The sequence below is a fragment of the Hippoglossus stenolepis genome, chromosome 11, assembly GCF_022539355.2.
Source record: "Hippoglossus stenolepis isolate QCI-W04-F060 chromosome 11, HSTE1.2, whole genome shotgun sequence".
NCBI classification, from domain to species: Eukaryota; Metazoa; Chordata; class Actinopteri; order Pleuronectiformes; family Pleuronectidae; genus Hippoglossus; species Hippoglossus stenolepis.
The window spans coordinates 23,820,218-23,834,811 of NC_061493.1; the positions used below are offsets into that span (position 1 = coordinate 23,820,218).

General features: G+C 44.4%; 1 protein-coding gene across 1 annotated transcript; it reads left to right on the forward strand.

The window, feature by feature from the left end:
* The first annotated feature begins 5,235 nt into the window (after positions 1–5,235).
* Positions 5,236–6,909, forward strand: LOC118117402 (tripartite motif-containing protein 16-like). The gene has a single exon (XM_035169600.2). The coding sequence runs from the start codon at positions 5,236–5,238 to the stop codon at positions 6,907–6,909; it is 1,674 nt and encodes a 557-aa protein (XP_035025491.2).
* The last annotated feature ends 7,685 nt before the right edge of the window (positions 6,910–14,594 follow it).

Sequence of the window (14,594 nt, forward strand, 5' to 3'; positions counted from 1 at the left end):
AAGTGTGCTCCTGACTGGAGAATGTCCTGTTCCTGTTGTGTCACAGACTAAACGTTGATAAAACAGGTCTTTGGTTTGTCCTCATTTTCAACAGGTGCTAATAGCGTCTCCCTCAGTCCCTTCCAACCAGAGACTGCAAATAAAGACGCGTCTCCACTTCCTCCCACTGTCTGGAAATGAAGACAAAATGTATCCAGGACACAAAGCCTGAGCAGGAGCGATGGTGGAGTTGATCCTCCCGTCTCCAGTTTTATTCACGTACAGAGGTTGATTCAAGCTGCTGCACAGGGACATTCAAAACAACACACAGGGACGGAATTGGTAGAAAAATTGACAATTTGAAAGAGTGAAATACTAAATGCAATGGATGGTGCTTTGTTGAGAGCACGAGTCCGTTGGTCCCAGTGCTGCATGCATCATGAAATAAGGAATTAACACCAAACTTATCAGAAACATGAAGTGTGAGAAGGACGACCTGAAACGTCAGAAACCATCTTTCACAAACATTTATTTAAAGTCTTTTTTTAGTTTGCTCCATGTCCCATCTGCTAACACGGAGTAGGCAGGGTTTATAACTCGACTGCAGTCGCACCCTGTCCTGTCCCTCCACACAGGGAGGCTCCGGTTGAAACTGGATTCAAACCGACAACCTTCTCTCTGTGACACAACAGCATTAAACGCTCAGCCACCGTGCCGCGCCTGGTTGAAGCAGCAGTATGTTCAATATGTTCAGCGCCTGCCTACACAGATACAAGTCAAATAACCCAAACTTCTCCCTGGACAACATGTAGGGGGCGCTGTCTTAGAAGAAACATCAGTTGAAAACCGTCATTTCTTCTTTGCAAAAGGAAGAATTTTAATTTCAGTTCCACTTGTTGGGCAGTGAAAGACTTGCTGCTCGTTGGCTTTTCGGCTTTTGTGATAAACTGACTCGGTCACTGTTATTATTATTTCGTCCCGTTCAACCTCGACTACACGCTAGCATTTGTCTGTCTAGTTGTAATTTCCTCAAGCTGCTGCTGAAATTTAAGAGCATTCAGGTATGAAAAGCCCCAAATTCACCCGTCTCCAGCCGACCTTCACTGCCCACGATCCCTCGGGGGTGAGCCCTTGTTTTGTTTGAACCTGATCCTCCTCTGGCCTCTTTAGTGCTCAAATCCTGGATGGAGAAATAAAACCTTCAGTATTGTCAACTGCACAGCGGCTACCACGCTTTCAAAATAAAGAACCAAACACTTTAGGAAGTCGACTTCGCAGCTGTATGTTCGTGCTCGCCGCTCGCAGGGAAACGGGAAGGCCGAAGCTTTTCCTCCGTCTTTTTTCCCCCGGAGACCCGATTTGACGATTCTCCTCACGGCGCAGCAAACGTTTTCTGTACTTTTTCCTTTTCTTCCCCGAGTCGCAAGCAGTCCCACCATCGTTTAGAAACTTTCTTAGACAAAGTGTCTGTTGTCTCTTTCTGAGTAAGGTCTGAAACCTATGCATGCCATAGTAAAGTGGTGGTAAGATCAAGTTAGATGTCTCTTATTTTATTCTTTTTGTTTCTCCTTCTTTTAGCCAGTTCACAGTGTATACGGAAGATGTCAAGTTGTCCACTGCTGACTGTGCGTCCATTTGGAGAAAGAAATGTGCAATTTGTGTGAGGGTGAAAAGATTTATATTAAAAATGACAAATGATGACAGCACTTGTGTGGATGCTGCATGACTCCTGGAGCTGAAGTCCGTCTCGCCTCTGAAACCAGTCGAGTTCTGCTTTTATACTGGAGTCGTGACCGGCTGAGGCTGTGCAGAGTTGAGCCTAAATAATGTGTTGTCCAAACACACTCCTGCAAAGTATGGACACTTTTACACAAGAGCTCTGTGTAGATGATGTAATATCTGGGCCTATTTAATAACCTTCCTTCTCTAACGACAGAATATACGATGAACAAATATCTTCAATATTCTCTTTGTTGTCACTTGTTTGTCCAAGGCAGCGTCTACAAGTTCACGTCCCACCAACGCTAGATAGATATTTCTTTCTTTGTGGCCAAAATTCATATTTGGGTCTTACTCACTTCAGACATGATTATGTTTCATTTAAAGGTCCAGTGTGTAAGATTCAGCTGAAAGGTTCTATTGGCAGAAACTGAATATAAAATAATCCTTGTGATGTTTTCACTTGTGAGTTTCATCTAAATTGTACGAATTGTTTTCTTTACCCGAGAATGGGTCCTTTATACTTAAATACTTAAATACTTTATATTTACATCAGGAGCAGGTCCTCTCTACGGAGGCAGCCATGTTTTTTACAGTAGCCCAGACTGGACAAACTAAACTTTTTGAGTTTCTATGACAACTGAAGCTTCCACAGGTTCTCTGTCATGTTTGTGAGGGGGGGGGGGGTGTTCAGCTGCAACATGACACTTCACCACCAGATGTCCCTGAATTCTATGAATTGAACCTTTAATGTAGAACATGTAAAACCTGTTCATGTCCATGTTCACTGCTGGACAAGCTGAGAAAGTGCAGTCATCAGGTTATTGGGTTGTTTGTATGAACATCCCATTCTTGTGAACACGATATCTAAAAACTGCCTTGAGGGAATTTCTTCAACTTTGGTACAAACAATCGTTTTGACTCAGAGATGAAACGATACGAATGTGGAGTCAGAAATCCAGGCAGCAGTGACCTCATCATTGTGAATGCACTTTTTCAGGAACGCCTGAAACTGCACCTGTTGGCAGAGGCGTACAACCACTGGACAGTGATTCTAGTTTGCTACTGATCTGTCAATCATCCGTTTTCTCAAATAACTAAGTATGTAACGTATAATTGAGTAAATCGCAGCAAAAGAAGAACATAGTTATCATTAACATCGTTAATCATTAAAAAGGCTGCAGAAAGCTGGATTTTCCGCTCAGCGTCACAGTTTGTTGACGTTTTTGCAGAACTCGTCACTCGTCTCCTCTGAAACTGCAGCTGCACAGTGAAAAACCCACTCTCACTTCTTCCTGTGCTCCTTCCTTCACTTGTATTTGTACCCTCCATGTTTGCTTCTCAGCAGCAGGGCGTGTAGAAAACCCTGAAGGGTCACACACTCTCAATTTCCCAGGAGTTTTAAGTTTTGTGAACTTTGTTCTAATGACCACCAGGCACTTAAAATGTGTGTGACGCCACCAAGTGGTTTGTTGATGTACTCCTCGCCGTGGATTTCACTCCCACTAGATCGTCAGGCTCTCGCTCAGTTGAAGCAGAGTCACGAGTCGATTTCCCCCCAAATCAGCCCATTTTCCCTCAGTGCGTCTGTGTGACATGGACAAACACGAGCTGAGGAAATGTACGTTAGCGTTTCTAAAGTCAGTGTATGAACAGCTTTAACAACACAAGACCGAGTCCTGGTCTCATCAGACGTCACAGCCCCAACGATGCTCACATCAGATCCCAGCGGCTTTTCAGAAAACGCTAAAGTCCAAACTAATGGTCCGTTGGGCTCGTTCCCTGCCGACTGACCGCGATCAGCAACACGTGGCAGTCGGCTGCAGTCTGTGACCTTTGATTGGCCGAAGCAGACTGGTCCTTGCTGCAGTCTGTGACCTTTGATTGGCCGAAGCAGACTGGTCCTTGCTGCATGGATTTCACTGGGAACACGGGGCAGTTAAAATGTCAAGATGTTTTGAAATGCATCGACAGGAACATTTCCTTACGTCATCAACATGTCCAAACCCAAATCTGTCCGTTTGTTAGGATTGTAACACACATAAATCCTGTTATTCCCGTTTTCCTTTACTCCCCACAGGGATGTAAGTAAAACAGTATTTCACGGCCTTACTCCCTGCTGACGTGCCGTCTCAGTCGTGACAGGCGATCTTCACTGCCTTAAGATCACAAGCTGCACTGAGGTAAATCAGGGACTCAGAGATCAGAGGCGTCCTGGGGCCAGGCCATGAAGAGCCTTACAAGTCATCAACAAAGATTTAAATCAGTCCTGAAACAAACGGGCAGCAAATTAAAAAAATCATAAAACAGTTGTGCTGTGATCATATGTTGGTTCTAGTTCAGAGTTTTGTACAGACTGCAGATGTTTCAGGGTTTTCTGCTTCAGAGAAAAGGCCACCGCACGAGTCCACGTGCGAGATCATCTCTTACATTTCATATGGATCTGATTTTGGAAGAATTGATTAAAAAACCCATTTTGTGATGTGGTGCTCAAAGGAGAGGCTCCAGTCACATGTCTGGCAGCATGTGGTCAGTAGAGGGCAGTATTTCCTCAGTGAGCTGTTGTGAGGGAGGTTTTATTTTCTAACGTCTCCTGTTATTAAAGGTGGATTTCTTCTTTTTCATTTCTCTGATGATAAGCCTCCATCTTAACACTCAGCCAGCTCCACTCTGTCCATATGTGTCCTTGTTGCGTCTCTCTCAGATCTACAGTGAAGACAGACCTTCACACCGAGGCCTGTCCTGGTCGGCCACAGTGTTTCTTCACGTGGAATTCAACTTTGGAGAACTTTGACCTGTGAAAGTCATTAAGTGCTGTCTGATCTGGGTTAACTGTCGAATGACGTGGACTTTGTCAAGTTATCAGTGTTAATAAAACACACCCTGAACATCCTGGAATGAAGCAAAGCTTGTCATTGGCTCCTCATTGCAAAGACAACGAGTTTTACTCTGACTACATATTAACTTGCTCCCGCCCCTTCACCGAGCTGCTGTTAGAAGATAAGTGAGAGTGAAGTGTGGTGAAGTTCAGGAGCTGAGAGGCAACGAGAATAACAGAGTTCGGATCTTGATACAACTTTTGTCAGTTAAAGGGAAACTGAGATCCAGGACGGTGAGATGGTCCGTTGTTCGATCATAAGTGTGTTTTAATGTGTTTTTACTTGTGTTTTTCATTTGTGAAGCACTTTGTAAGTTGTTTTTTATTCCATTGAAAAGATTCGTTAACTTTTCTGGAAACTTTGAAGAATGTGAATCTTACAACCTGTGCTGTTGTGAGCTGAATGTGACAGTTCCCAGAGCAACTATTCACTTTGAAATGTGATAACACAGATAAAAAACTCACAACCAGCTCCTCCCAGTCAGGATGTGTCTGTGTCTCCTCCCTTCACAGATGTGTAAGTGTAAGAACCAGTGAACAACAAGCTGTGAACTGTGGGAGATGAGTCACTGCAGGGAGTGAACGAGAGGGGGAGGAGCAGAGATCTGTATCTGTTCAGAGGAAGTGAAACTGTTCTACAGTCTCTGGCACCAGCTGAAATGGAGCAGCAAGAAAATCAACTGGACAGAGAAATGTTCTGCTGTTCGATCTGTCTGGATCTACTGAAGGATCCGGTGACTACTGGCTGTGGACACAGCTACTGTAAGAGCTGTATTAACACCCACTGGGACAAAGAGGAGGAGAGAGGAAGCTACAGCTGCCCTCAGTGTAGACAGACCTTCACACCGAGGCCTGTCCTGGTGAAAAACACCATGTTAGCTGGTTTAGTGGAGGTGCTGAAGAAGACTGGACTCCAAGCTGCTCCTGCTGATCACTGCTATGCTGGACCTGAAGATGTGGCCTGTGATGTCTGCACTGGGAGAAAACTGAAAGCTCTCAAGTCCTGTTTGAATTGTTTTGCCTCTTATTGTGAAAAACACCTCCAGCCTCATCTTCAGTCAGCTCCATTGAAGAAGCACAAGCTGGTGGAGCCCTCGGAGAAGCTCCAGGAGAACATCTGCTCTCGTCACGATGAGGTAATGAAGATGTTCTGCCGCACTGATCAGCAGTGTATCTGTTATCTCTGCCCTGTGGATGAACATAAAGACCACGACACAGTGTCAGCTGCAGCAGAAAGGACTGAGAGGCAGAGAGAGCTCGGGCTGAGGAGACAAACAATCCAGCAGAGAGTCCAGGACACAGAGAAAGATGTGAAGCTGCTTCAACAGGAGGAGGAGGCCGTCAATGGCTCTGCTGATAAAGCAGTGAAGGACAGTGAGAAGATCTTCACTGAGCTGATCCGTCTGCTGGAGAAAAGAAGCTCTGATGTGAAGCAGCAGATCAGATCCCAGCAGGAAACTGAAGTGAGTCGAGTCAGAGAGCTTCAGGAGAGACTGGAGCAGGAGATCACTGAGCTGAAGAGGAAAGACCATGAACTGAAGCAGCTCTCAGACACAGAGGATCACACCCAGTTTCTACACAACTACCCCTCACTGTCACCACTCAGTGAATCTACACACTCATCCAGCATCAGGATCCGTCCTCTGAGGTACTTTGAGGACGTGACAGCAGCTGTGTCCCAGGTCAGAGGTCGACTACAGGACATTCTGAGTGAGACAGAGACAGAGATTTTACAGATTGTGTCTCAAGTGGATGTTTTACTGCCACAACCAGAGCCAGAGACCAGAGCTGACTTCTTAAGATATTCACAGAAAATCACACTGGATCCAAACACAGCAAACAGACGTCTGTTATTATCTGAGGGAAACAGAAAAGTAACACGTATGAATAAGAAGCAGTCTTATCCTGATCACCCAGACAGATTCACTGTTAGGCATCAGGTCCTGAGTAGAGAGAGTCTGACTGGACGTTGTTACTGGGAGGTGGAGGTGGGGGTGAGAGGAGTAGTTGGTGTAGCAGTCACATACAAGAACATCAGCAGAGCAGGTAACTCAGATGAATGTGAATTTGGATTAAATGATAAATCTTGGTCATTATATTGTAATGTAAACAGTTATCACTTTTATTACAACAGCATCAGGACTCCACTGTCAGGTCCTGTGCCCTCCAGAGTAGGAGTGTACCTGGATCCCAGTGCAGGTGTTCTGTCCTTCTACAGCGTCTCTGACACCATGACTCTCCTCCACAGAGTCCAGACCACATTCACTCAGCCTCTCTATGCTGGAGTTAATGTTTATCCTGGAGCCACAGCTGAGTTCTGTAAACTCAAATAGACTCGAGTCATTAAAAGCAGTGATTTAGATTCTGTGTTTAAATCTTTAACTTCTTCTGTCTCCATGTTTGTTGATCAAAGTTCGTCGTGGTGACGTTTCTGCTCCGCACAGAGATCAGCTGTCAATCAAACACTGACCTTCCTTTATCACACATATTCAGTTCTCACTTTGTAAAGACAGAAATCTATAATTACACTGACATGAATGTGTTTGAAAGAACTAATGTTGCTGTTGTTTTCTAAATCAAAGTAGAAATAAGGTTCTGTGATGTTTTATAAACTGTATTGATCCTGATATATACGTATATAATTTTGTGTTATTTCTTCAACAAATAAAAATCCTATCAAATGTGTGACGAAGCTGAAGTTTTAAATACATAACACAGTTGTTCAATCCAGTCTTTCTACTTGTTCTACTCAAGTAAAGTAGAGACACATGACACATGTATTGAAGTACAGCAACAAAGTAAATGTACTTTGTAAAATCCCACACAAAATACTGGTTCACCCGCACCCCCCCTCGTGGAGCACCAGTCTCATTCAGCCGTGCAGACACTTGGGGTTTGACCTTTGTTTCCCACAGTTCATGTTTCAGCTCCAACCAAAAGTCCCTCAGACCAACAGCACAACACGACCACTCTGGAGCTGTAGGGGGCGGTGTTGCACATGAAGCGCCGCTCGACCGCCGCCGAAGAAGCGACTCGCCCTCGTGTGTCGTCGCTGCTGCAGCGGAGGAGAGTTTGGGGTTCGCTCACCGGACACACTTCCATCGGTGCTGCCTTGCTCCCCCCCTCCTCCAGCCCTGCGTCTCCATCGGTCTGACTGACAGTGGGGACAAGAGCAGCCAACTGGAAAATACTGAGGAGGTGTAGTTACCTGGCTCTTGTTTGGTTTTGAGTTTTTCCAGGTTTACAAGGCAGACGATGATGAGTGTCATTATTATTATTCTAATTATCATTATATTAATTATTGTTACTTGCATTCACAGTATATTTGTTGAGCGCCAGCAAGAGCAAACTCCACCAACCTATTACAATAAAGCTCCCGCTTCCACGATTACCAGTGACGAGCGTGTGTACATGTTAACGTTTATATACGACTCTAACAAAATGGAATTCTATCAATAGAGTGAGATATTTAGTTATCAAATGAAAGGAACTGTTTCAAGTAAAGAACCCTCCTTTGTACTGACATCAGTGAGCCCTAAAGCGTGCTTGTTTTCATGTTTCCCATTCTCTGGACTCCAGGGTTCCTATGCAGGTGGGAAAGTGAAACCTTTGACCTTCTCCAGGTCTGTGAAATGTTGGAAAGTAGAATTACTCTGAAGAGTTTTATGACTTTAACTTCAGGTGTGGTGGTACTTGCTGCGACATGATCTCTCTTACTACAGCTTTGCTAAATGTGTCTGAAAGATTCCTCGAACAACTCTGGACAAAGTCTGGAATATTGGAAAGGGAAACCTTGTGTAGGAACCCTGCGACCGTCTGACCCCGTATTGCTTGTTGCCTCCAGCAGCTCAGCAGGCGAGATGCAAACATTGTTCATCTTTATTTTCTTATCAGTGTCTATGCTAATTTTTAACCCACAAAGAACTCAGGAGCCAAAATGTCCCTTTGTTCCTCCTCCTCTGTTTAGAATGATGAGGTCCGACCAAGCAGCCGACAGGGCCTTCGTTTACAGGTGCACTTGTTTCGGGGTCTTTCCTCCGACAGTAGCAGATGGTTCACGCTGGAAGTCCGACCTGAAAATCAAGCCACAGAAAAGAGTTTGATTTACGGTTGAACTGAAATTTGAATTCTTTTTGTGGTATCATTAAAAGTGTGAATGATACCACAGCTATCGTTGACACTTTTATTTCATGTGCGAGCGTCGTCTGACAGTCGGCTGCTGTCCACTTCAGAAGTGTGCTCCTGACTGGAGAATGTCCTGTTCCTGTTGTGTCACAGACTAAACGTTGATAAAACAGGTCTTTGGTTTGTCCTCATTTTCAACAGGTGCTAATAGCGTCGCCCTCAGTCCCTTCCAACCAGAGACTGCAAATAAAGACGCGTCTCCACTTCCTCCCACTGTCTGGAAATGAAGACAAAATGTATCCAGGACACAAAGCCTGAGCAGGAGCGATGGTGGAGTTGATCCTCCCGTCTCCAGTTTTATTCACGTACAGAGGTTGATTCAAGCTGCTGCACAGGGACATTCAAAACAACACACAGGGACGGAATTGGTAGAAAAATTGACAATTTGAAAGAGTAAAATACTAAATGCGATGGATGGTGCTTTGTTGAGAGCACGAGTCCGTTGGTCCCTGTGCTGCATGCATCATGAAATAAGGAATTAAAACCAAACTTATCAGAAACATGAAGTGTGAGAAGGACGACCTGAAACGTCAGAAACCATCTTTCACAAACATTTATTTAAAGTCTTTTTAGTTTGGTCCATGTCCCATCTGCTAACACGGAGTAGGCAGGGTTTATAACTCGACTGCAGTCGCACCCTGTCCTGTCCCTCCACACAGGGAGGCTCCGGTTGAAACTGGATTCAAACCGACAACCTTCTCTCTGTGACACAACAGCATTAAACGCTCAGCCACCGTGCCGCGCCTGGTTGAAGCAGCAGTATGTTCAATATGTTCAGCGCCTGCCTACACAGATACAAGTCAAATAACCCAAACTTCTCCCTGGACAACATGTAGGGGGCGCTGTCTTAGAAGAAACATCAGTTGAAAACCGTCATTTCTTCTTTGCAAAAGGAAGAATTTTAATTTCAGTTCCACTTGTTGGGCAGTGAAAGACTTGCTGCTCGTTGGCTTTTGTGATAAACTGACTCGGTCGCTGTTATTATTATTTCGTCCCGTTCAACCTCGACTACACGCTAGCATTTGTCTGTCTAGTTGTAATTTCCTCAAGCTGCTGCTGAAATTTAAGAGCATTCAGGTATGAAAAGCCCCAAATTCACCCGTCTCCAGCCGACCTTCACTGCCCACGATCCCTCGGGGGTGAGCCCTTGTTTTGTTTGAACCTCATCCTCCTCTGGCCTCTTTAGTGCTCAAATCCTGGATGGAGAAATAAAACCTTCAGTATTGTCAACTGCACAGCGGCTACCACGCTTTCAAAATAAAGAACCAAACACTTTAGGAAGTCGACTTCGCAGCTGTATGTTCGTGCTCGCCGCTCGCAGGGAAACGGGAAGGCCGAAGCTTTTCCTCCGTCTTTTTTCACCCGGAGACTGTTAAGACTAAAATCTAGGTTTTCCTTTGAATATTTGTTAAGACTAAAATCTATGTTTTCCTTTGAATATTTGTTAAGACTAAAATCTATGTTTTCCTTTGAATATTGTTAAGACTAAAATCTATGTTTTTCTTTGAATATGTGTCTGTGAAGATGGCAATGAAACTGAACTAAACAAGTGCAGTATGTTAGACAGGGGTGGGGCAGGGGCAGTTTGGGCTGAATCTGAATAGGTGGGAAAATGTGCGGCCTTCACATAGTGACTGATAGTAGCCGTTGCTGGCTGGTTTTAATCTTGAAGTTGATTGTTGTGTGTGGGTGTGTGCGTCACATCGCAGTTCAGTCTTGCACCTGTCTGATAATGCCTGTCTGAGAAGACTGTACATCTGTGGCAGACAATAAACTGTACTTGTTCTCATACCTAACTTACTATATTACAGCATAAACTCCATTAGCTTTATTTCAAAAATCACACATAGATGAATGCACTGTTTTCTTAAAAAACTGTGACATACCCTTAGAAAGAATTCAAGCAGCGGCCACTAGTGTCTGAAGGACAGATAGGAAAGGCGTTGTTTTGTCTAGAAAATGCGCATGCCATACTGAAAGCTCACAAGCTGTCAGCCGATTCAAGGCTTGTTTTAAAACACCAAACCAAACACTGTCAGAATGTGAAGATTTGTCCCAGCTACTGTCAAAGGAGGGACGAAACTGGGAGCAGCTCCTCATCATTGGCGAATTCCAGTGCCTTGAGGCTGGGACCAGCCTGTGCACTAGCCACGTGACTCCCCCTCCTGCTGAAGTTCTACCTATTATTATAAATATTGCACCCACCGTCCGCTCGGGGCGACTCTTGACTTCCCTGGCGGTATTAGGCGGCTTGCGGGTTGTACGTTGAGTGCCCATAGCTATGTAGTAGCTGTTCATTGCTTCTAAATAAATACTTTTTTGAACCAGACCGACTCTACCATCTCTACCTAAGGAAAAAAGAACACGACAAGACCCGATTTGACGATTCTCCTCACGGCGCAGCAAACGTTTTCTGTACTTTTTCCTTTTCTTCCCCGAGTCGCAAGCAGTCCCACCATCGTTTAGAAACTTTCTTAGACAAAGTGTCTGTTGTCTCTTTCTGAGTAAGGTCTGAAACCTATGCATGCCATAGTAAAGTGGTGGTAAGATCAAGTTAGATGTCTCTTATTTTATTCTTTTTGTTTCTCCTTCTTTTAGCCAGTTCACAGTGTATACGGAAGATGTCAAGTTGTCCACTGCTGACTGTGCGTCCATTTGGAGAAAGAAATGTGCAATTTGTGTGAGGGTGAAAAGATTTATATTAAAAATGACAAATGATGACAGCACTTGTGTGGATGCTGCATGACTCCTGGAGCTGAAGTCCGTCTCGCCTCTGAAACCAGTCGAGTTCTGCTTTTATACTGGAGTCGTGACCGGCTGAGGCTGTGCAGAGTTGAGCCTAAATAATGTGTTGTCCAAACACACTCCTGCAAAGTATGGACACTTTTACACAAGAGCTCTGTGTAGATGATGTAATATCTGGGCCTATTTAATAACCTTCCTTCTCTAACGACAGAATATACGATGAACAAATATCTTCAATATTCTCTTTGTTGTCACTTGTTTGTCCAAGGCAGCGTCTACAAGTTCACGTCCCACCAACGCAAGATAGATATTTTTTCTTTGTGGCCAAAATTCATATTTGGGTCTTACTCACTTCAGACATGATTATGTTTCATTTAAAGGTCCAGTGTGTAAGATTCAGCTGAAAGGTTCTATTGGCAGAAACTGAATATAAAATAATCCTCGTGATGTTTTCACTTGTGAGTTTCATCTAAATTGTACGAATTCTTTTCTTTACCCGAGAATGGGTCATTTATATTTAAATACTTTATACTTAAATACTTAAATACTTTATATTTACATCAGGAGCAGGTCCTCTCTACGGAGGCAGCCATGTTTTTTACAGTAGCCCAGACTGGACAAACTAAACTTTTTGAGTTTCTATGACAACTGAAGCTTCCACAGGTTCTCTGTCATGTTTGTGAGGGGGGGGGGGGTGTTCAGCTGCAACATGACACTTCACCACCAGATGTCCCTGAATTCTATGAATTGAACCTTTAATGTAGAACATGTAAAACCTGCTCATGTCCATGTTCACTGCTGGACAAGCTGAGAAAGTGCAGTCATCAGGTTATTGGGTTGTTTGTATGAACATCCCATTCTTGTGAACATGATATCTAAAAACTGCCTTGAGGGAATTTCTTCAACTTTGGTACAAACAATCGTTTTGACTCAGAGATGAAACGATACGAATGTGGAGTCAGAAATCCAGGCAGCAGTGACCTCATCATTGTGAATGCACTTTTTCAGGAACACCTGAAACTGCACCTGTTGGCAGAGGCGTACAACCACTGGACAGTGATTCTAGTTTGCTACTGATCTGTCAATCATCCGTTTTCTCAAATAACTAAGTATGTAACGTATAATTGAGTAAATCGCAGCAAAAGAAGAACATAGTTATCATTAACATCGTTAATCATTAAAAAGGCTGCAGAAAGCTGGATTTTCCGCTCAGCGTCACAGTTTGTTGACGTTTTTGCAGAACTCGTCACTCGTCTCCTCTGAAACTGCAGCTGCACAGTGAAAAACCCACTCTCACTTCTTCCTGTGCTCCTTCCTTCACTTGTATTTGTACCCTCCATGTTTGCTTCTCAGCAGCAGGGCGTGTAGAAAACCCTGAAGGGTCACACACTCTCAATTTCCCAGGAGTTTTAAGTTTTGTGAACTTTGTTCTAATGACCACCAGGCACTTAAAATGTGTGTGACGCCACCAAGTGGTTTGTTGATGTACTCCTCGCCGTGGATTTCACTCCCACTAGATCGTCAGGCTCTCGCTCAGTTGAAGCAGAGTCACGAGTCGATTTCCCCCCAAATCAGCCCATTTTCCCTCAGTGCGTCTGTGTGACATGGACAAACACGAGCTGAGGAAATGTACGTTAGCGTTTCTAAAGTCAGTGTATGAACAGCTTTAACAACACAAGACCGAGTCCTGGTCTCATCAGACGTCACAGCCCCAACGATGCTCACATCAGATTCCAGCGGCTTTTCAGAAAACGCTTTAGTCCAAACTAATGGTCCGTTGGGCTCGTTCCCTGCCGACTGACCGCGATCAGCAACACGTGGCAGTCGGCTGCAGTCTGTGACCTTTGATTGGCCGAAGCAGACTGGTCCTTGCTGCAGTCTGTGACCTTTGATTGGCCGAAGCAGACTGGTCCTTGCTGCATGGATTTCACTGGGAACACGGGGCAGTTAAAATGTCAAGATGTTTTGAAATGCATCGACAGGAACATTTCCTTACGTCATCAACATGTCCAAACCCAAATCTGTCCGTTTGTTAGGATTGTAACACACATAAATCCTGTTATTCCCGTTTTCCTTTACTCCCCACAGGGATGTAAGTAAAACGAGTATTTCACACGGCCTTACTCCCTGCTGACGTGCCGTCTCAGTCGTGACAGGCGATCTTCACTGCCTTAAGATCACAAGCTGCACTGAGGTAAATCAGGGACTCAGAGATCAGAGGCGTCCTGGGGCCAGGCCATGAAGAGCCTTACAAGTCATCAACAAAGATTTAAATCAGTCCTGAAACAAACGGGCAGCAAATTAAAAAAATCATAAAACAGTTGTGCTGTGATCATATGTTGGTTCTAGTTCAGAGTTTTGTACAGACTGCAGATGTTTCAGGGTTTTCTGCTTCAGAGAAAAGGCCACCGCACGAGTCCACGTGCGAGATCATCTCTTACATTTCATATGGATCTGATTTTGGAAGAATTGATTAAAAAACCCATTTTGTGATGTGGTGCTCAAAGGAGAGGCTCCAGTCACATGTCTGGCAGCATGTGGTCAGTAGAGGGCAGTATTTCCTCAGTGAGCTGTTGTGAGGGAGGTTTTATTTTCTAACGTCTCCTGTTATTAAAGGTGGATTTCTTCTTTTTCATTTCTCTGATGATAAGCCTCCATCTTAACACTCAGCCAGCTCCACTCTGTCCATATGTGTCCTTGTTGCGTCTCTCTCAGATCTACAGTGAAGACAGACCTTCACACCGAGGCCTGTCCTGGTCGGCCACAGTGTTTCTTCACGTGGAATTCAACTTTGGAGAACTTTGACCTGTGAAAGTCATTAAGTGCTGTCTGATCTGGGTTAACTGTCGAATGACGTGGACTTTGTCAAGTTATCAGTGTTAATAAAACACACCCTGAACATCCTGGAATGAAGCAAAGCTTGTCATTGGCTCCTCATTGCAAAGACAACGAGTTTTACTCTGACTACATATTAACTTGCTCCCGCCCCTTCACCGAGCTGCTGTTAGAAGATAAGTGAGAGTGAAGTGTGGTGAAGTTCAGGAGCTGAGAGGCAACGAGAATAACAGAGAAACTGAGATCCAGGACG